Source organism: Mustela putorius, unplaced genomic scaffold (assembly GCF_011764305.1).
Source record: "Mustela putorius furo isolate JIRA1106 unplaced genomic scaffold, ASM1176430v1.1 tig00000450_pilon_pilon_pilon, whole genome shotgun sequence".
NCBI lineage: Eukaryota > Metazoa > Chordata > Mammalia > Carnivora > Mustelidae > Mustela > Mustela putorius.
In genome coordinates, this window is record NW_025421385.1 from 14,390,269 (window position 1) to 14,413,008 (window position 22,740).

At 41.1% G+C, this 22,740-nt stretch overlaps 1 protein-coding gene across 19 annotated transcripts in view; it reads left to right on the forward strand.

Annotated features, from left to right (window-relative positions):
* Window positions 1-22,740, forward strand: part of SYNE1 (spectrin repeat containing nuclear envelope protein 1) — a 464,420-nt gene that overhangs the window by 425,478 nt on the left and 16,202 nt on the right. For 14 of the 19 annotated variants that reach the window (XM_013056743.2, XM_013056745.2, XM_013056746.2 and 11 more), the window contains 10 exons: window positions 2,517-2,704; window positions 4,355-4,505; window positions 7,589-7,771; window positions 8,023-8,160; window positions 11,035-11,226; window positions 12,125-12,458; window positions 14,647-14,715; window positions 16,263-16,405; window positions 19,183-19,309; window positions 21,228-21,439. In XM_013056743.2, the coding sequence (XP_012912197.1) occupies window positions 2,517-2,704; window positions 4,355-4,505; window positions 7,589-7,771; window positions 8,023-8,160; window positions 11,035-11,226; window positions 12,125-12,458; window positions 14,647-14,715; window positions 16,263-16,405; window positions 19,183-19,309; window positions 21,228-21,439 (1,737 nt within the window). The remainder of the gene's footprint in view (window positions 1-2,516; window positions 2,705-4,354; window positions 4,506-7,588; window positions 7,772-8,022; window positions 8,161-11,034; window positions 11,227-12,124; window positions 12,459-14,646; window positions 14,716-16,262; window positions 16,406-19,182; window positions 19,310-21,227; window positions 21,440-22,740) is intronic. The other 5 variants (XM_013056751.2, XM_013056752.2, XM_013056753.2 and 2 more) reach the window with 2 other exon arrangements.

Here is a 22,740-nt window from a genome sequence, read left to right on the forward strand (position 1 = left end):
AAAAGTACAACCACCAAAACAAAAAATAAACAATTTGGAACAAATAAAACTAAAAAGTTTCTGCAAAGCAAAAGTAATGATCAACCAAATGAAAAGGCAGCCTCTGTGATGAGAGGAAATATTTGCAAACCACATATCTGATAGGGTTAATAACCAAAATATATAGGTAATATGTAGGTAACTCCTACAACTCAACAGCAATAAAACAAAACAAAACAAAATAATCCAACTTTAAAAATGGGCAAGAGACCTGAATAGACATTTTTCCAGAGGAGATATTAAAGTTGCCAAGAAGTACATGAAAAGATGTTCAATATTACCAGTCATTATGGAAATGCAAATCAAAACCACGAGGAGATATGTCCTCACTCCTGTTAGAATGGCTATTATCAAAAAAGACAAAAGTTAACAAGTATTGGCAAGGATGTAGAGAAAGCAGAACCCTCGTGAACTATTGGTGAGAATATAAATTGGTATCATCGCTATGGAAAATGTTATGGATGTTTCTCAAAAAATTAAAAACAGGACTACCATGTGATCCAGGAATTCCACTTCTGGGTAGGTTTCAGAAAGAAATGAAATCACTATCTTGAAGAGAAATCTCCACTCCCCACGTTCACTGAAATGTTATTCACAATAGTGAATGCATGGAAGCAACCGAAATCCCCATCAGTAGATAAATGGATAAAGAAAACGGGGTATCTATACACAATGGAATATTATTCAGCCGTAAGAAAGGAACTACTGCCATTTCCAACAACATGGTTGAACCTTAAAGTCATTAGGCAAAGTACAGTAAGTCAGTCAGACAAAAACACTTATATGTGGATTCAAAAAAACGGAACTCCCAGAAACAGAGTAGATGAGTGGTTACCAGAGGTGGGAAGATGGTGAGGGAAATGGATGAAGCTGGTCAAAGGGTACAAACTTCTGGTTATAAGGTGAACATGTCCTAGAAATGTGACATTCAACATGGTGACTGTTGTTAACAATACTTTGTTGCATATTTAAAAACTGCTAAGAGAGTAGATGTTAAAAGTTCTCAACACATGCACACACAATCATATTGTAACCATGTGAGGTGATAGATACTCTTTAAACTTCCTGTTTAATCATTTCACAATATATACATATATCAAATCATCACATTGTGCATCTTAAACTTACCCACTGCTGTTCTAAGTCAATTATATCTCAACAAAGCTGGAAAAATCAGTTTTGAGTACTTGGGGGAAAGTACATCAAAATGCTATAACATTTTAGAGTGCATTGATTATGTTCCTATACCTAACACTACTTCCAAATGTATATCCTTGTATGTAAGGCACTTTAAGACTTAGAATTTACTTAGTGTCTCATTCACAGATGTGTCTGTCTTTATCTTTGAGCAAAGATTGAGTTCAGTTTTATATTTTTTAGACCAGCAGTTGTTGTGATAACTCCCACATAGCTGAAAGAGGTTACACGAGAGATCTGAAAAGACTGTTTAGTGAAATAGAGATATTTTTTATAGAATCTATCTTCTGTCTAGGTCATAAAATCTCCAAATATTAATCAAAGGCACCGTTACTGCATTTGACAATAAGCTAATTGTTTGCACGGAAGACATTGAAACGTGGTGTTAAAGAGAAAAACAAGAAAAAGAGTACACATACACAAACATAAATTTCAGCTATTTGAATAACTTGAAGATTTATCTTTAGAACAAGTGAAAAGCTAGGCACATCCAGGAATTGTTTTAAAGACAAGGAAAATACATTAAGAACCTTGATGCATACGGCAAGAAAAATACCAGTAGCCTCACTTTTAATAATGAAATTCCTTGAACCAAGTGAGTTAAAAGCTCAATGAAAAAAATAATGTACATTTTGCATTTACATTACATGCAGTTAATGACATGCAATTAAGGTGAAGACTGTACATGGTGGGACACTGGGGAAATTCAGTGCCTCACTTATCATCATCTTCTCTCTATTTCTGTCCTACCTTTAAAATGGCTCACTGGGGAAGCTGTTGATGTTATGATGTCCTATAGGATAGAGAACTTCAGTCTTTTAAACCCTGGTACTTTTTAATGGTGGTGTAATTAACTGTTTAAAGAGTTTGCGGAACTTTGGAGATGAAATCCCCGTTCTTAAGTGCCAGCGCCTAACAAGAAGGCATGTTCCTTTGACTGACTGATTGATCAATGCATTGAAATGGAAGTGATATATCTGTAGAGTCTGGGGCAAGATTTCTTGCTCAACCGCTACAAAAGCCAATATTACCCTTCATGTAGTCTATTTCATTTGTTCTGTTTATATCTTGGCATTGCTCACATGGCCAATATATCTCTAGCTTAAGTTTCTCCCATCTTTGAGCTCGCCATTTTTCATAATGACATTGGAGAAACCTCGTGCATCCAAGGAAAGGAGATACTTGTCAAGTGTTGGCCTCACCACGTTTTAGTGAATCCAATTGCAGTTTCTCTCATCTGTATCCAAGTATTTGAATAAAGCGTGTCTCGTTCCCCACAGGAGCTTCAGAGAGACATCGAGAAACACAGCACAGGCGTGGCCTCCGTGCTCAACCTGTGTGAGGTCCTGCTGCATGACTGTGACGCCTGTGCCACAGACGCAGAGTGTGACTCCATCCAGCAGGCGACGCGAAACCTGGACCGGCGGTGGAGGAACATCTGTGCCATGTCCATGGAAAGAAGGCTCAAGTAAGGGGCACAGCTCAAAGAACTGGGAAAGAGGAAGGACCCAAAAGAGGGGCAAAACAAAACAAAACCCGGACTATCCCATTTACCATTTCCTTTTAGTTGCAGGGTCTAAAAGGAGCACTGGTGTCCCAAACTTGCCATCATCTACATTTAGTTGGGAAGATAAGTAGGCATAAAGGTCCTACAATAGTCACCCCACCCCCACCCCACCAACCTTATCCATGGTTTCTCTTCCCATGGTGTCGGTTACGCAGAGTCAAGCAGGACCCAGAAGGAGATGATCCTCTTGTTGTATGGTGAGAAGGTCCACAGTAGCCCAACACTAGCCACAATGCCTACATCATTTGCATAACTTCATCTATCACGTAGGCATTTTATCATCTCTCATCATCACAAGGGGGGTGAATACAGGGGTGTCTGGGTGGCTTAGTCAGTTAAGTGTCTGCCTTGGGCTCAGGTCATGATCACAGGGTTCTGGGATGGAGCTCTGTGCCCTGTCTTCAAGCTCCCTGCTCAGTGGGGAGTCTGCTTCTCCCTCTCCCTCTGCCCCTCACCCCTACTTATGCCTTATCTCGAATGCTCTCTCTCTCAAATAACTAAAATCTTAAAAAAAAAATAAAAAAGGATGAATGCAGTACAGTAAGATACAAGAGACTACACTCACATAAGTTTTATTATAGTATAATTGTTCTATTTTATTACTGGCTATTGTTGCTAATCTCTTACTGTACCTTATCTATAAATTAAACTTTAACATAAATATGTCTAGGATGAAACGTAGTATATATAGGGGTTCAGTACTACCCACAGCTTCACGCATCGACCAGGAGTCTTGAAACAGATCTCTCACAGATGGGGGGAGGGTACTACTATATATAAATATACTGTATACAAATACAATATACTGTAATGTCTAAAACAGTTATGCCTGACCTTGTAAAAATACAACCCTGCTGGATAAGTCTATTGTTCTAGAACTGGTAGAGTGAAAAGTAATATTCTTTTACTAAAATTGAACTAAGAATACAAAGACCTTATCCTTGTTTAGAAAAACCCTTTGAAATTCAAGGCATAAGCAATAGTGATGGGTTAGAAAATAATCATAATGATTTACAACATACATTCTTTTTTGATTATATGTTTGGAGAACTCTGGAAAGATTAATATTTGTCTTGCTGTGATAGGTTAACTTTGAGGAGGGTAAATTTGATGTCAGAACTTACCTGCATTTTGAGACCTTCGTTTTATTTCAGTGGAACCATGACACGAGTGTGCCCTGCACACCCGGCCTTACCCTTCTGAGCTGCCCGGCACGTAGACAGAACAGTTCATGTTACGTGCTTGTAAGGCACAATTTGACTAATTCCAAATCCAGAACTCCAGGATGTGTATTTAAAAAAACAAAAAACCAAAAGCAAACAAACAAAAAAATCCCCAAACTCACAGCTGTTCCATTTTCACTCAGACAGTTGTCTCTTTCTCAGTGTGCTTGCGTTTGGCGGACGGCACGATGATGGCTTGGCACAACCTCCGCTCGTTTGTGCACTCTTAATCCCACGACAGGCATCAGCGTTCTGGAGCAGAAACAGTCCCAAACAATCAGTGCCTGTTTTTTGTTTTGTTTTGTTTTGTTTTCATTTTCTGTCTCAGAATCGAAGAGACGTGGCGACTGTGGCAGAAGTTTCTGGATGATTATTCTCGTTTTGAAGATTGGCTCAAGATTTCAGAGAGGACAGCTGCCTTCCCCAGCTCTTCCGGGGTGCTCTATACAGTTGCCAAGGAGGAACTAAAGAAATTTGAGGTGACTTATCATTCCAAATATTTGATCCTTATTTTACTATGAGCATATCCAGTTAGTGGTTCGTGTCTCAAGACACAAACTGTTCATCTGCGTGGTATCTGTTCAGACAGTTGGGTGGTGACTTGCGGTGGTCTTTATTACCGCTTGACAGGTAGGCAAAAAAAGGGGGAAAAGAGGTTTTTATGTTAAGAGTCTCAAGAATCACAAACAAAGTCATACTGGCAAGAAATTCTATTACAAATCACAAATCATGATTCATCAAAAAAAGATCTTCGCATTTTTTTTTCATTTCATAGTCCTTTACTATCAGATATCTGAGATGAAAATATGATGTTTCATACTAGGAAAATCTCTCTTCCAAATTTATTTTCTTGATTTTCATTTTATCTAATTAGAGAGCAGGTATATATATATATATTTTTTTTTAAATCATTGATACAGTAGAGTTGACTCCAAAATTAAATAAAACACTTTAATCATAAGCCACTTCTAATTAATAATGAAAAGCAGTGCCATTCTTGGGTCCGCAGGACTTTTCCGTTACAGAGACAAAAATAGCAGCAGTATAACCATATTCGCAGAGGATCTGCCCAGTAACTGCCTCTTGCCTGCCTGTGTGATCTTGCGTCCACTCTCCCCATGAGATGATACAGCCCAAGCAGCTGCCCCCCCGTTTTCACAGAGGACCAGACATCACCTAAAGATCAGCATGTTTTAATTTGAAGTTTGTTTTCCATCAGTTCCCACTGGCAGGTGGATATGTACCCATAGATACCGACGGCAAAGTCCTGATGCACGTACCTTACCAAAAGCATTCTTGGTTACTAATTCTGCCGCAAGCTCCCTGAGAAGCTTAAAAGTTAAATTAAAAATCCAGCCAAATCCAGCCGAATTTATTTTTCCCTTGTAATGTCAGTTTACCTGGCATTTCCTGAGGCCTTTAGAGTAAATATGAAGTTTGGTTTCTGTGCTTGTGGGATTTAAAAATCAGAGTTTTAGATGAGCAGCTATAGGAATCTTAAAAAATAAAAATAAAAAAGCCCCAATACTTATGTAAAATAAATAAGAGTTAGTCGGTGGTCTTATGGGCTTATGCATAATATGGGCTTATGCCATAATTATACCACCAAATTCCAGGAAAATAATTTCGTATCTAAAATGTTTTCCCATAGAAAATTTCTGGTGAAAAGCCACAGTGGTCGTACAGTCAAGTTCAAGTCGTCCTGGTGTGAGCTAGAGCCAGGGAGGCATTCATGTACTCTGTCTCGCCACACTCTGCTTCGTAAAGGTTAAACCTTCTATAATTGGCTTATACTACAAAGCAGATTATGCTTGGTTGTTTTTGATGCTATTTTAGACTCTCAGATTTTATGGCAAAAGTTAGCCATATGGTTAGCTTCTATAATAAATGATTTTATCATTTATCTTTTAATGTTCTTTCTTAAGAGAAAAATAAATTTCATAATAAAAAAATGTTGTTTGAGGACAGTCTTTTCCTGTTCAAATGCATGACAGTTTGGGATGGATCTGTGTACCCCTGTGGGGTGCCTACCGTCACTCCAGTGGGAAAACACATTCTATGAATCCCGGTAATGGCAAAAGCTGAACTTTTCTTATTGCTTTCTTTTCTGGGGAAGTAATTTAAATTGTTTCATAGACTAGGAGGTTAGACTTACTAAGACAAAGTCTCTTAAAGCAGCTCTCAGAAGGAAAGCCATATCAGAGGCACAGATGTGGTAGCAAGTAAACAGTGTATGAATGAAAGGAAGCGGAATTTTGTGATTTAGATGAGTACAGATCACTTGACTGTCCAGTTTTCTGCCCAATGTCAAGATCAATGTCAGTCATAAATCATACACATGAATTTGGAAAAAAAAAAACATTTTATTTTGGTCAAATGATTCTTACGGTAGGACTGTGTTACACTGCAGAGAGAAAGAAGAAAGAGTATTCTACTTCAAAAATTCCAAAATGGGGGTGCCTGGGTGGCTCAGTGGGTTAAAGCCTCTGCCTTCGGCTCAGGTCATGATCCCAGAGTCATGATCCCAGAGTCCTGGGATCGAGCCCCGCATCGGGCTCTCAGCTCAGCAGGGAGCCTGCTTCCCTTCCTCTCTCTGCCTGCTTCTCTGCCTACCTGTGATCTCTGTCTATCAAATAAATAAATAAAATCTTTAAAAAAAAAATTCCAAAATGTACATAGGGTAACCTTAAAAATAAATAGACACAAGTGGATTGGACTATGTTTTAATCATTTAAAAACTAACTTTTCATCATTAAAAGTGATGGTGTAGTTATGAAATTTGCCCAAGATATGTGAACTGGGCCAGGAAAGGAGTACAATTGTTAGCACATGGTAGAAATAAGTGATTGTAAAAGAAAATTAAATAAATAAGTAAATAAGTAGACACTACCATGTAAGCTGGTACATATCAGCTCTAAAATGTTCTTAAAAAACTGAGTAATTCATGGGAATGACAAAAAAGAAACAGAGCATGTTCCAAATTTTCCTCTATTTAAGGTTCCTTGTGTTTTACTCAACTGATTTTCTTAAAAGCTAATAAAAACTTGCCTTCAGACATCTTCTGCAAAAAGTGGGCTTAATTATTTTAACGGACATCAGAATTAAAGATGTGTCTGGGTTTTTAGGAGGTTACATCTTTCACAGATAGAGCATTCTTTTGCGGATATCTTTTCTCTGTGTTGACATCAGAGATTTCTGAACCTTTCAGACGCACATTTCAGCACACATAGATATCTGGGTAATCCGTTTTTTTCACATGAGAATTTTTTCCGGAATGTTCAGTATTTTAAAAGCTGTAACATAGGAACATGTATACATCATACATATATATGTGTTTGTATATATACGTATATTGTTTTTCTTATTTACCAATTTCTTTCGTATTTTTGTTCGCTCTACGCCCTGTCCTTAAGCCACACTGATCCTGTTATTCTGCTTTAATTAGGGGAAATAAAGTCTCTTTAGAAATTGTCCTTTCCCTCTCACTGCAGGATGAGGCCGGGTGCCCTTGCTGAGAGCCCTTCACTGACCCCCTCACTGACATGCTTCTCTGCGGTCCTAGGCTTTCCAGCGACAGGTGCACGAGAGCCTGACCCAGCTGGAGCTGATCAACAAGCAGTACCGTCGCCTGGCCAGAGAGAACCGCACCGATTCCTCCTGCAGCCTAAAGCAGATGGTTCACGAAGGCAACCAGCGATGGGACAACCTGCAAAAACGTGTCACCTCCATCTTGCGCAGACTCAAGGTCTTTATCATGCCTCCCCTGTCGCTTAGAGACCCAGAGGGCCATTCGAACATATTAAGACGTAATCTCAGTGATTCTGTAAGGTTGGGATGGTGAGAGTGGTTTGTATGGTAGTTTGTATGGTGAAGGATTACAGGGTTCTCATTGCTCGTTGAGAAGGTGACTTTCCAGAAGAACATCGCAGTTGGCAGTGTCATCTCCATATGCACGACGTGGACTTCAGTTTTTTATCATTTTCTTTTCACGTCCAGCATTTCATTGGCCAGCGTGAGGAGTTTGAGACCGCGCGGGACAGCATTCTGGTGTGGCTGACGGAGATGGATCTACAGCTCACGAATATCGAGCATTTTTCGGAGTGTGACGTTCAAGCTAAAATAAAGCAACTCAAGGTAAGATAGTAGAGATTTTTCAAATTAGGAAGAAGATGCGAAGAGGAAGGGATTTATAGATCCTTTTGTAAAGAACATAGTAAAGAACTCTTTTTTTTTTTTACTTTTTTAAAAATTTTTATTTTTTGCAATAGTTTTATTTATATAAACTATTTTTGTTTTAATATTTCAACTGGATATATTTAATGTGAAGTATACATTATTAATTCTTCTCCACTAATATTAGCTCGCCTATACTGCTGTACAAGATATAATACAAATATTCTAAATTACAATGTATTAATACACTAATACATTAATTTTGAGTTTTATAAGCAAGTGTTTGTTGCCTGATAGAGAACACTTTTTTCCTTGCTTTCACAAAGTACCCAATAGGTTTCTGAATTTTTTAAAGTTTATAATAATGTTATGGGATAGGAAATATTTCTGTTATCGATCTGTTATACAATAAAAGCCACAGAGAGGTTAATTTGTTTGATCAAAGTCACAGAGCTAAAACTTCTTCAGTAACTGTATGAGTGCATTTCCAAGTTCAATTATTCCATTATTCCACTCTTCATTTATTTCAATAAGTTTTACTTTGCAAAAATACAGTATGCTGATGGAATCATATCAAATCCATGGATTTGTAATTTAAAATTATTACAAGCTTGTGAATGACTGCAGGGAATTCATCTGATGAATATTATGGAACTATTTATGTATTAGACACTTTTATACTTTGTAAGTTTGAAAAATAAAATATAAGGCTACCTGGCTATTACTTTTTCCAGGAGAAAATCTCATCTAAATCATTTGTTCAATAGAATCTGCACATACAATTTCCCAATTTTCTGTATTTTATTAAATTGAACTAGTTGGAAATTAAAATTTTGAATTATTACAAAAAAAAACCTAGGATTTTCTATTACAAAAAAACCCCCAGTCATTTAAAGTAATAAATAATCAAGTAATTTAATGGAAAGGGCGATTATGAAAAATAATTTTTTTCATTTTAACATTCCAGCTGCCACTAAAATTATTAAGCTAAAATAGTTGAGTTTTATTTTAATTAGGTTAAGGATTTGTTTATAATTATGTTTGATTATAACATAAATATTCTTAGCAGGCCTATTTCATATGAATTAAACTCTAATTGGCTTCAAGTCGTTTTCAAAAGAATCTGAATTAGTTGATGCTGATCAATGTGTATATATTCTTTTTTTATATACTTTTTAAAAATTTAATTTAATTCTTTTGTGCATGTTCCAAACTTCACTGTCTATGCCCCACACCCAGTGCTCCATGCCGTACATGTCCTCCTTCATACCCGACACCAGGCTCGCCCAACTCTTGAAAAAAATTAGTTCTTGATTGAAAAAAAATTCAGAAAATACAAAATATATTAAAAATGAAATAAAGAACATTACCCAGAAATAACTACCATTAGTCTATATAGTTTTAGTTATTAACTTCATTGCCAGGGTATTAGGAATCTTTTTTTGGGGGGTGTTGTTTTTGTTTTCATTTTCCTGCTTTGTTTGTAACACCTTCAAATAGTTTGACCTCCACGTTCCAACTTGTTCGTGTTAGGGTTTCATTCCACATATTCTCCATCCTTAGATGCCAAGTTAATTTTTAAACATATTTGATATGTTTCACCCACAGTTCAAACACAGTGGCTAATTAAAAATTTAAATAGGAGTGATACGCGTTAGATATGAGGAGTCCCTGGAAAGGAGAGTGTTTTAACAACCTCAGTATCACGCAAGGATAAATACTCAGGATGAAAAAAATCATAGATTCTCAGAGATTTTCAGGATGAAAAACAAAATGGTAAAATAACAAACCGTGAGAGTGTACCCGACCCCACCCCCACTGACTCTTGGGAGTCTGAGTCCTTTGGCAGACAAATGGGAAACAAACAGGAAATTTCTAACAAGTGGTAGCTGAATCTTTTCTTTTTAGACTCTGGCGAAGTCGCAGAACTCCCTACCGTGTTCCCTTCCCCCCAGCAGCCTTTTCATTCATGAATAATTGCAACTGTCCCAGAGTTTATTCTTTTTTTTTTTTTTTAAAGATTTTATTTATTTATTTGACAGAGAGAGATCACAAGTAGGCAGAGAGGTAGGCAGAGAGAGAGGAGGAAGCAGGCTCCCTGCTGAGCAGAGAGCCCGATGCGGGACTCAATCCCAGGACCCTGAGATCATGACCTGAGCCGAAGGCAGCAGCTTAACCCACTGAGCCACCCAGGCGCCCCCCAGAGTTTATTCTTGTATTGAATTAAAATTTACCCCCGAAATCTGACGCCACCAGCTTACCTCTTTTCAACTTTATAGAATGAGTCTAAATAATCCCCCAGAATTCGCTGTTTTTCACAACTTCATAATCTTTCCTGATTATGTCCTGAACCAATAAAAGAATCATCTGAGAGAAATTGGGGCACTATCATTTGAATGGTTTCTCTTAGTCATATTTGACATATGATCAGAAAATCTAAAATTAAAGTATTTAATTAAGTCTCTAAAATAAATTTATTTCGGTGGCACTCTATTGCTTGCCATGGCTTTTCATTAGGGATAACCAGTGCTATCAACTTTATGATGGGTTTAAATGTTTTTTCCTGTGATTCTTTACCCACACTGTCTGTGGCAGTAAATTTCATTAGCCAAAGGCGCCTTTCTGGTCATGGAATTCTGACGATTCTATTTCTGAGTCCTGTTCTGATTTAAAATTTTTGTGTTTGACTTCAGAAAGTAATAGCTTCTTGGCTTGTCACTGTATATGGTAAATTCAATATCCCCTGCATGGTTTTTCTAAATATATATCTTATAATTATTTATGTCACTGTGAACAATAAAAAAAAAAAAATTACACGAGATTTGTGTTCCCTAGGCCTTTCAGCAGGAAATTTCACTGAACCACAATAAGATCGAGCAGATAATTGCCCAAGGAGAGCAGCTCATAGAGAAGAGCGAGCCGTTGGATGCCGCAGTCATTGAGGAGGAGCTGGACGAACTCCGACGTTATTGTCAGGAGGTCTTCGGGCGCGTGGAGAGATACCATAAGAAACTGATTCGCCTACCTGTATGTGATCTGTTTTTTGTTTGTTTTTGTTTGTTTGTTTTTCATTTTCACTAAGTCTAAAGAGAAGTAGTTGCATGGGGTTAGTTAGCACTGGACAGTGGCCAAAATCCCAGAGTCAGGAGCTCTGAGCTCTGAGCTCTGACACATGTTGGCTACGTAACCTTGGGCAAGTTACTCCCCATCTCTTGCCTTGGTGTCCTCAAATGTGACAGTGGTTTAACACTACCTGGTAGACAGGATTGCTTTGGGTATGAAACAAGTTAATACATAGGTAAAACCTTAAGGAGTACTCGGCTCACATCGTCTGTGGAAGATAAAGATGCTTCTAGAAGAAATAGGGAGACGAAAGTGAGAAATGGAAACAGTTGCTCACTTTATGAAGTTGTTTAGTTAATTTTTTTTTCATCCCCTTTCCTAACTGCTACCATAACCACACCACAAAATGTTATTAGAATATCTAGAATATTCTGTGATAAAAAAAATATTTTGCATCTGGGATATAAGGTAAAAAAAGGACCAGGTAAAGTTTTTATTAGCAATTTCCTTTTGTTTGTGAAATGTGCCATTGTGTAACTGTTGTGTTGCAGGCATGCTACTAGGCTGCCTTTATTTACATTATCTTATTTAATCTTAATTATTTGAAGTATGTTTTAATATTATTTCCATTTCAACAGGGATTAAAAACTGGAGCTTTGGTAGGTTAATTTATAAGACATTTCTAAAAGTGATCGGAGGATTCTTACTTATTTGCTGATAGAAAGTTATAAATTAGCCCCCTGAGGTAAGAATATGGCCCAGATGAGCTCGAACACTGAGACTGGGTAAAAGGCAGAACAGGAAGTGGTAAGGGCATCACCTGACCGCTGCGGTAATGGAGTTGGCTTGACTACATTTCTAGCTCCCAGATGATGAGCATGACCTCTCTGACCGGGAGCTGGAGCTGGATGACTCCGCAGCTCTCTCCGACCTCCACTGGCGTGACACCTCTGTGGACGGCGTGCTTTCCCCCCAGCCTTCCTCCAACCCCTCCCTCTCACTCGCCCAGCCCCTGCGGAGCGAGCGGTCGGGACGAGACACCCCTGCCAGTGTGGACTCCATCCCCCTGGAGTGGGACCATGACTATGATCTCAGTCGTGACCTGGAGTCTGCTGTGTCCAGAACGCTGCCCTCTGAGGACGAAGAGGGTCAGGATGATAAGGATTTCTACCTCAGGGGAGCTGTTGGCTTATCAGGTAAGAAAGAGCTCTTCCAATAGGCCAGCTTGAAAGAAAATAAAAGGGACTGCATATTGTATTTGAAATGTGTAAACGAAGCACAATCCTCTTCTTCCTTTCTCCATGAGAGTAAATTGCACATCATAGAATAATCGGGTATTAATGTGATTACCAGAGACAAAAACTGGCATGGCCATTGGTTTATCCCAAATACACTTACATTCTTACTGTGTGACAAGCACTGTGTATGTATTAAGGATACATGGTTCCTTTCGTTCTCAAAGAGCTTACAGTCTAGTGTGAAACACAGACAGATAAGTAACACCTATGTGCAGTGTTGGTGCTCAGACAGTATCGGACACAGACAGGGTGGCACAGAGACACTGCCAAGCAGTGACCAGCCAGAGCTTTGAGGAAAGGCTTTAGGGAAAAAAAGACTCTTGAGCTGAGACTCCGAGCTCACAGCAGTGGGTCAGATAGACACAGCGAAGTTCAGAGGCGGAGAGGAGAGGGTGCCCACCTAGCTTTATGATCAACCACAGAGCTTTGGTCGCGCAAAATGTGTCTGGAATGACAAGGCTGTAGCCTGCAAGACACAGCAAACAAAGAGGAGGTGGAAAGGCCAAACGAAGACCTGGTCGGACAGCAGCCTACTTGCCGTGGAAGAGGATTCTCTCCCGAAGACGCTGGAGCGCCATCGCAGATCTCTAAGGAGGACGTGACATGACCAGACATGACCAGATACCTACTTCCACCGAACCCGTCTCCGTACCGTAGGGAAGGGATGGCATGGGGGAAGGACTCTGGTGGAAACATTTTATGATCAAGGACAGAGAGGCCATGGTGTCCTGAACGAAGGAACAACGCTGGGGATGGAGAGAATGCAAGAGAACTGACAAATCCTGACAAGTCTCTTCCTTCCGTCATAGTGGATTCAACTGGGATTGAGGCACCTTTCGGACTTGGGTATCTTGGGGAAAGGTGCAGGTTGCCCGGGGCCCTGAGGACCTCAAGAGGGAGAGAAGGTTGTGGGTGCCTGTGGGCCGGGGGCAGGGCAGCGAGAAAAGGGTGCTGATTCGGTTGTGCACACCCTGAATTTGAGACAGAGTAGAATAGACCAAAGAAATACCCAGCAATAGATGCATGGTCTGGAATTCCAGAACCGGAAATGCGGATTAGGTGACAATCCACGTACACATGGTAATTGTCCCCGAGGGCAGGGAGGAAATCACCCAGGAAAAATGTATAAAGCAAAACAAGAAAGACAAAACCCCAGGAAGCACATGTAGTGAAGGGGAGGGCCGAGAAAGAGGAACATTATAAAGAAAATGAGTAAAAATAGAACAATCAGAGGCAAATCCACGGCACTTATGAATGTGTCTCACACGGTCTCCAAAAGGCTGTATCTGCTGTCTCTGGTGGTTCACATTTGGATTCCCCAGGGTAGATCACTGTCTAAAAAGAAAATGATTTCCCTCATTTCTGTTTGGTTTTTACAGTAGCACCTAATGAGCGTTTCTTGTCTAGAGCAGAGCTCTCCAGTATACAGCCGTCAGCCACACGTGACTGAACGTACTGAGCCCTGAACTGTGACCACACAAAATGGAGATTTGCTGTGTCAAATGTACTTATGTTTTACAAGTTTCAAAGCCTCAGTACAAAGAAAGAATGGAAAATAATAATAATATTTATGGTAGTTACACATCATAATTCAGATATATTGGGTTAGCAAAGTAAAGCACCGAAATTACGTTCATCTGTTTCTTGTTACTTTTTTAAATGTGGCTCTTAGAACCTTTAAAATGACACGTGGCTCACTGTATTTCTACGAGACAGTGCTGCTCTAGAGTCCGTCTGGATTGAAATCTCAGTTCCGCCAATTACTACCTGTTGATACTGGGAGAGGTCGTTGAATTCCTCTGGATCTCAGCTTTCTCGGCAATAAAATGGGAATAAGACCTCCCTGAACCCTACAGGGTTTCTTCAAAGATAAACGCGTGCTTAGAACAGTGCTTGGCTCCAGAAAGCACCCTCGGTGGGAGCTCTGACGATTTTATTTTAGGAAACCTTCGGTGCGTGTGTTCACACTCCTCTGCATATTCAAGAGCTGTCTGTCTAGAGTGACTAACTTCCTTTTTTTCCCTAGGAAGGTTATTTCCCGCCACAAGGAATCTAGCTGTCAACTTAGACTGTGCTCTTTTTGCAGATGTAATGATCCCTGAAAGTCCTGAGGCCTATGTAAAACTCACAGAAAGTGCAATCAGAAATACCTCTGGTAGGCACCAAAAGCCAAAGCGAGCCCCCCTTCCTCACCCGTAACAAGCCTCCTCTCCGAGCACACCTGCTGCCCCTCTCTCGCAGCTCTGTGGCACCCGCATGTTAAGGAACCACCACCTCCTCTCACTGCTGCAGTAGAAACAAAGAAACAAAACCTAAAACTATTCTGTTGATCAACACCAAGAATTAAGATTTTAGTAATCAAGTTGCAGTGAAATAACTTCTCAACTTGTTAAATGGGAATGAGTGCCATTAGGTACAGACCTCTGCTGCCCACGCACAGCAGAAAGTACTTGATGGAAGCACTAGTGTTCAGCATCTGTGCCCCGGCGCCCTGCTTCAGGGTAGCCACGCTGCCTTCATAACTTCCGGGGCTCAGGGCTCCCGCCCCACGCCCCCCAAGCCTGCACATGTGACCTCAGGCCCCCCATTCATTCTCCTCATCTCAAGGGCCACATACAAAACGAGGGGTGAGACCAGATGTGTGGCTCTAAAAAAAAATTCTAATCGACCTTAATAAGTCATACTGCATAAAATAAAGAAAGGAGAATCGAACCAATTTTGTTTCAGGTTACACTAGATTAACTACAGTTCAGCATAGATGAGCAGTTTGGGGGCAGGTGGAGAGAATAGGGTTCAACCACAGCGATGAATACTGAATTGCAAAGGTGTTAGTTTACACTTAGTCTTTGAAGCAAAGTCGTGTTAGCGAAACAGTGACTTTCTGAGTAACCCCAGGGAGAGACCTCATCCAGGTGTATTTGGAAGCCTTTAAAAAAATAATTCATAAAGCTTACTAATACATGCTCTGCTCTCATCCTGTGTCAGCTTCACTCTGACCACCGATGTTCTTGCTCAGTTCGTTCAGAAATCCTAGCACACGCACATTTTGCACACACACACCTCACACCTGGAAAGGCGATGAGCCGAGAGTTCTGGGCTCTGACTAAAAGCATGCTTTAAGGCAAATGCTGAAATCTTGGCTTTCTCCTGGTTTGGGTTTGGGTTTTAAACAAAAGCCAGCCCTTGGTCATTTGGCATGTCCACCCATACGTAACCCAAGCCAGTCTTAAGTGAATGACGCAGCCACGGGTGACTGTCTTCCACCGAGCACGCAGTATTCTGTTGAGATGCAGAAAGAAAACAGAGGATTGTGCCTTTTTCTGCTTGATAAGTGCCTGCAGAGGGAGTATGAGACATAACTGCCTCTTGGTTTGGGGGAGCAGAAGGCACCATGTTAGCCTTCTGGAGAGGTCCTCTACAGCTTAGAGCATGTAGATTCTCAGGGAATCTGCTGGAAGCAGACAGGACACCCAGGCTGTTAGAGCCCGCTGCAGAACCTCTTTGCAGTATCCGGCCTGGAAGCCAACCACATTCAATGATCGGTCTGGTCTTTGAACATCTAACTCACCAGCATGGTAGTACTAAATTTGCTTTGTAATGATGCACACATACACCATTCCTGTATCGCCTTAGCCGAAGTAATTTCTCTAACTGCTGCTTGACTGTCAAGCGTGTTAAAGGTTCTTGTGGTTAACACCGCAGGAGCTCCCAGTGCCTTAGAGTCACAGATCCGACAACTGGACAGAGCCTTGGATGAGAGCCGTTTTCAGATGCAGCAAACTGAAAATATTATCCGCAGCAAAACTCCCACAGGACCAGAGCTAGACTCCACCTACAGGGGCTACGTGAGTATCCTGAGCCTTGTCATTCCCGCATGTACCTGGGAATCATAGCTGTGTGACAGAGAACAGTCTGTCTGCGGCACACGGCTTTCTGAGCTATCAAAGCACCACACCGTCCTTGAACTCACACAGTTGGGTGTAGAAAACAAAGCCACACTAGCAGGTTACCTTTTGAGTAAAACTGGCCGGTGCTCAGATGCACTGACCTACTGCAGTGACCAGCCTGTTCCTTTACATGGAGACCTGAGTGAGCCCCATTTGATTGAAAGCAACAAAATGCTTTGGCTCCCAAAAGTGATTGGCTTTTTTCCAAGTTCACCTAATAATTTTGGGGCTGAGGTTATCCTTGGAACAACAGATTTAGCTGATAGATTACTAACATGAAATATACATACACACACACACACACGTGTATACATACACATATTTTTTTTCTGGGGTTTATTGGTTCACTTACTGGATTTAGGAATATTTTTATCCTCTGTTATATGTGCTTCTTCTGGAGAAAATAAATAGGACTAACAAGAAGGATTTGGGGGGAAAATGGCAAAAGATTGTACCTCTTACTAACTTCTGTTTTCGAAGTTCCTACCTAGTAAAGTATATACTAAGTTTATTTGCTCCGCTCAAGTTACTGATCAAATAATTTTTCCTGGAGAGCTACCCATTTTCCTACACATGCTTAAGCAAGAGAATGGACATTGGGGAGGGTCTGTGCTATGGTGACTGCTGTGAAATGTCTAAGACTGATGATTCACAGACCTGTACCCCTGGGACAAATAACACATATGTTAATAAAAATAAAGAAGTAAATAAATCTCTTCCATGGCTCATACTTTCTTTTCACACCCAAAAGACTGCCTAGTAAAAGGAAAGAAAAATTAATTTCCCTAAATCTAATAACTCCATTGTACTGCTTTTTGAAAGCAGGGAAGGTTTAATTGTGAGGAATTAATGCAGACATTAATATCCTCACAATTACAGAAGATTAATCAATCATGAGTTTATTTCCTGTCCAGCTGGGCCAACTTCTGTTATAGTGAAACTTCTTTTTTAAAAAATATGATAAGATTCCCAGCACTATTTATTGAAGAGATTGTCTTTTTTCCACTGGATATTTTTTCCTGCTTTGTGGGAGATTATTTGCCCATAGAGTTGAGGGTCCATATCTGGGCTCTCTACTCTGTTCCACTGGTCTGTGTGTCTGTTTTTGTGCCGGTAGCATGCTGACTTGGTGATCACAGTTTTGTAGTAAAGCTCGAAATCAGGCAACATGATGCCACCAGCTTTGTTTTTCTTTTTCAACATTTCCTTAGCAATTCGGGGTCTTTTCTGGTTCCATACAAATTTTAGGATTGTTTGTTCCAGTAATTTGAAAAATGCCAGTGGAATTTTGATCAGGATGGCATTGAAAGTATAGATGGCTCTAGGCATTTTAACAACGTTTGTTCTTCCGATCCATGAGCATGGAATGTTTTTCCATCTTTTTGTGTCTTCTTCAATTTCTGTCATGAGTGTTCTGTAGTTCCTCGAGCACAGATCCTTTACCTCTTTGGTTAGGTTTATTCCCAGGTATCTATGGTTCTTGGTGCTATAGTAAATGGTATCAATTCTCTAATTTCCCTTTCTGTAGTTTTATTGGTAGTGTCTAAGGAAACAACTGATTTCTGTGCACCGATTTTGGATCCTACCACATAACTGAATTGCTGCATGAGCTCTAGTAATTTGGTGGGGCATAAACAATGAATCTTGGAACACTGAAAAAATAAAATAAAATTTAAAATAAATAAATACATACAGACATAGAAATATTTGAACCATTGAAAAAATATATGGTAAAGTTTCATGGTGACCATGCTGACATCACTGAGATTATACTCAGTCTCAGTCAAATATAGTCAAATTTCATAGCAGTGTGATTTGTTAAAGGCTTTGACACAGAACTTTATGGTTAGTAGAGCAGGAGTTCTTTGAATGCTGTACATGATACTAAACTTGGAAGATTTTCCTTTGATGTTAGAATTTATTCCCTTAACACCTATTAAACTTCTCTTAAATTTTCTTGTGAAATAGCTGGCTTTAATAGTACTTTCTGCTTCTAAGTATTTTAATTATTTAATGCAAAAAAATGTTCCTTTGGGATTTGTGGTGATATTATTGTTCCCACATTTCAATTTAGGGAAGAAGAAGCAACTTGCCAAGAATTATATATTATATTGCCAGCTGAAGGCTCTGAGTTTTAAATCCCAGATTGCTTTTTAGTCTGTTTTGTCTCAGAGACGTAAAAGAAATTTTGAGAGATTCTCATGCAAAACCTATTATGTGATGTGTATCTTCAAGGCATGGCCCTGCGTGTGTATGAATGTGACCTATGTTGCAGAAACATATTTTTTTAAATTAACATGTAATGTATTATTTGTCCCAGGGGTACAGGTCTGTGAATCATCAGGCTTACACATTACACAGCACTCACCACAGCACAGACCCTCCCCAGTGTCCGTAACCCAACCACCCTCTCCCTAACCCCCCCCCAACCCTCAGTTTGTTTCCAGAGATTAAGAGTCTCTTACAGTTTGTCTCTCTCCCAATCTCATCTTATTTCATTTTGAACTTGATTTTTTTGTTTTGTTTTGTTTTTAGCAGATTTTTTCCCCACAGAGCAGTAGAACACAGCCACTGTCCTTTTTAAGGAACTAGAAAGATATTTCCCCCCAGAAGCTCTTGCCCTTATGAAAATCTGAGAATTCTGAGCGGGGGGCCCGTTTTCTGTGTCTCTACAGATGAAGCTGCTGAGTGAGTGCAGCGGCAGTATCGACTCCATGAGGAGACTAGAACACCAACTGAAGGAGGAAGAACAGAATTTCCCCGGCTTCGTTAACCTGAATACTACGGAAACCCAAACGGCTGGTGAGTGAGTGGAGCTCAGTCCAGGAAAGAGGGAAGTAGAAGATCCTGAAATACCTTGCTGCCCCTGTGTGACCCTGTGTGGCGCATCTCACTTTACACGAGTCTCCCCTGAGAGCTTCTCTCCATGTTCCATTGATCTCCTGGCAGAAGGGGTGGGGGGCAGCACCACCGTGTTCTCTTCTGCGACCCATTTATTTTAATGCATTCTCTGAAACATCTCTTGTCTGGCATTTTATTTTATTTTATTTTATTTTTAAAGCTTTATTGAGGAAGAGAGAGAGCGTGGGTGGGGGAAGGGGGAGAGGAAGAGGAAGAGAGAATCCCAAGCGGACTGCACACTGAGCGCAGAGCCCGAGACGGATCTCGATCTCAGAACCCTGAGATCATGACCTGAGCTGAAATCAAGAGTCAGCGTTTAACTGACTGAGCCACCCAGACTCCCCTCGTCTGGCATTTTATTTGTGTGCTTTCTGAGTTCTGTTAACCAACTGAATATTATCTTCAGGCACATTCCTGCTTATTATTTCATACAGGTCTTTATGGGATCAAATCCTATGTAGTTGTTTTTCTACCCCATTATCATTAAAAATGCAGGTAGGATAAACACAGCCATTATGCTGTTTTGTTTTGTTTTGTTTTGTTCTTACAGCTGACAGCAACAGACGTGCCCGTTAGAATTACTTTTCCTCACATCTTCTCCAACATTTGTTATGTCTTGCCTTGTCAATTTTTGCTGTTCTAACTGGGGTAAGGTGTTGGTGGGAAGGCAAGCTGAGGCAGCCACTTTGGGAAACAGTGTGGAGGTCCCTCAAAAAGTTAAAAACAGAGATACTCTGTGACCCAGCAATTGCACTACTGGGTGTTTACCCCAAAGAATACAGATGCCTGAAAAGGAGGGCCATCTGTACCCCAGTGTTCATAGCAGCAATGGCTGCAATAGCCAAACTGTGGACGAGCGGAGGTGCCCTTCAACAGATGAATGGATGAAGAAGATGTGGTGCATATACACAATGGAATATTACTCAGCCATCAGAAAGGATGAATGCCCACCATTTGGATGGACATAGATGGAACTGGAGGGGCTTATGTTAGATGAAATAAGTCAAGCAGAGGGGCGCCTGGGTGCCTCAGTGGGTTATGCCTCTGCCTTCGGCTCAGGTCATGATCTCAGGGTCCTGGGATCCAGCCCCACATCGGGCTCCCTGCTCAGCAGGAAGCCTGCTTCCCCACCTCTCTCTCTGCCTGCCTTTCTGCCTACTTGTGATCTCTGTCTATCAAATAAATAAATTAAATCTTAAAAAAAGAAAGTCAAGCAGAGAAAGACAGTTATCATGTGGTTTCACTTACACGTGGAACGTAAGGAGTGGCATGGAGGACATTCGGAGAAGGAAGCGAACAACGAAGGGGGGATATCAGAGGGGGAGACGAACCATGAGAGACTGTGGACTCCAGGAAACAAACCGAGGGTTTCAGAGGGGCGGGGAGTCCGTGGATGGGCTGGCTCAGGGATGGGCATTAACAAGGGTGCGTAGTGCATGGAGAACTGGGTCTTATACACAGTGAATCATGGAACACTATAAAAAAAGGAAAAGAATTAGGTTTTTTTTAGAGATTTTTTTTTTTTAATTTATTTGACAGAGACACAGCAAGAGAGGGAACGCGAGCTAGGTGAGTGGGAGTGAGAGAAGCAGGCTCCCCGCTGAGCAGAGAGCCCGATGCAGGGCTGGATCCCAGGACCTTGGGATCATGAGCTGAGCAGAAGACAGCCGCTTAACAGCTGAGCCTCCCAGGCGCTCAGATGACTTTTCTTTTTGTTGTTACTTATCAGTCGCTACCCATGTATGTTTAAGGCATTTCTCAGACATCCTGTGCAGAGAACTGCAGCTCACTAACCTGTGTGTGTGTCGGGTCCCGCCAGGTGTGATCGACCGGTGGGAGCTCATCCAGGCCCAGGCCCTGAGCAAGGAGCTGAGAATGAAACAGAGTCTCCAGAAGTGGCAGCAGTTCCAGGCGGACCTGCACAGCGTCTGGACGTGGCTGGGGGAGGCGGAGCAGGAGCTGGAGCAGCTGCGGCGCCTGGAGCTCAGCACCGACATCCAGGCTATCGAGCTCCAAATCAAAAAGCTCAAGGTAGCTGCCCTCAGTGTGACGTGCACTGCCTACTCCCATGAAACCACTTGCTGTAGCTGATCTGTTGTCACCCAGCCACAGGGAAGCTGTGGACAGAGACAGACACAAATGCCCTCCTCTCCCGCAACTGTCGCAAACCAGTCCTTACAGAGCAAGCTGGGAAGGGCAAAAAATGGACCATGTCGTAGAACCAACCCCCACGTAAATAAACAATCACGTATGATTTCATGACTTGGTTCTTTAGGAATGACTAATCGTAAAAGTTCATGAAACACCCAGGAACTTCTGGGACCTGGTTAGCTTCTTTTAAAGGAAATGCAGAAATGACCAGGTTCCTGCAAGTCCGTATCTAGAGCTGGAGAGGTTTCCTCTCCAAGACTGCATCTTTGTGACTTTGTGGAGACGTAGTAAAATTGTGGGACACTCTGGAGGTAGCAGAACATCTGAAATCGATTATAACAGTCACAGAAGCAATTTTCAGTGTAATGAATACAGCAAAACAAAACTGTGGAGTGATCAGGGCTAGAGCACCTGGCATGGGCACTTGAGTTTGACCTGGATGGCTGTCCGTCCACACAGCATCATGTCCTTAAGCTCCATCTCCGGGTCTTAACTCTCCTCCTTAGCACAGTTCTTGAAGTGCATTACTATGCGGAGACTTTGGGAAGCATACTCTGGACTGAGAGCCCAGTTTGTTTTTAATAGCTCCTTCGGTCTTCTCTTTTCGTTTGGAGAACCTCGAGATACACTCTTCCTCAGAATGGAACTACCTAGGCTCTCCAGGCTCAAGGGTCAAGTGTGCTGCTTTTGTGTCTCTCAGGTTTCATGTGTGTCATTTATTTTGGAGTGATGTTTTGGTGGCTTGTTTTAAATTTCCAGAGAAAGGAGTCTTCCCCACTGTGGCTCTGATTTCTTCTTATAGAACTAGCCTCTGCACTAGCCCCATCGATTTCTGGTCGAAGCATCAGATGGGAGATGTGATTTATATTATCTGGATTATAAAATACGGTTCTCTCTAGAGTACTTAAATTATTTTAGTTCCTCTCTGGGAAAATGTAAGGCAGTGTGTGTATGATGACAGACTCCTTAAAAAGCTGATAAAACGAATGTCGGCCAGAGTGTGAGACCTACGTGAGATTAGAGTGGGGAAATGAGACCTTGATCGTCAGCCTCTGTGATAAGCAGCAGCCCCCCTCCCCAGGCCTTCCCAGTCCTTCTTGTCTGTTTCCTGAGGATAAGTCTGTGGAATAACCAAGTATCTTTCCACAATATACCTTGATCTTACAATATCTCTGTGGTCA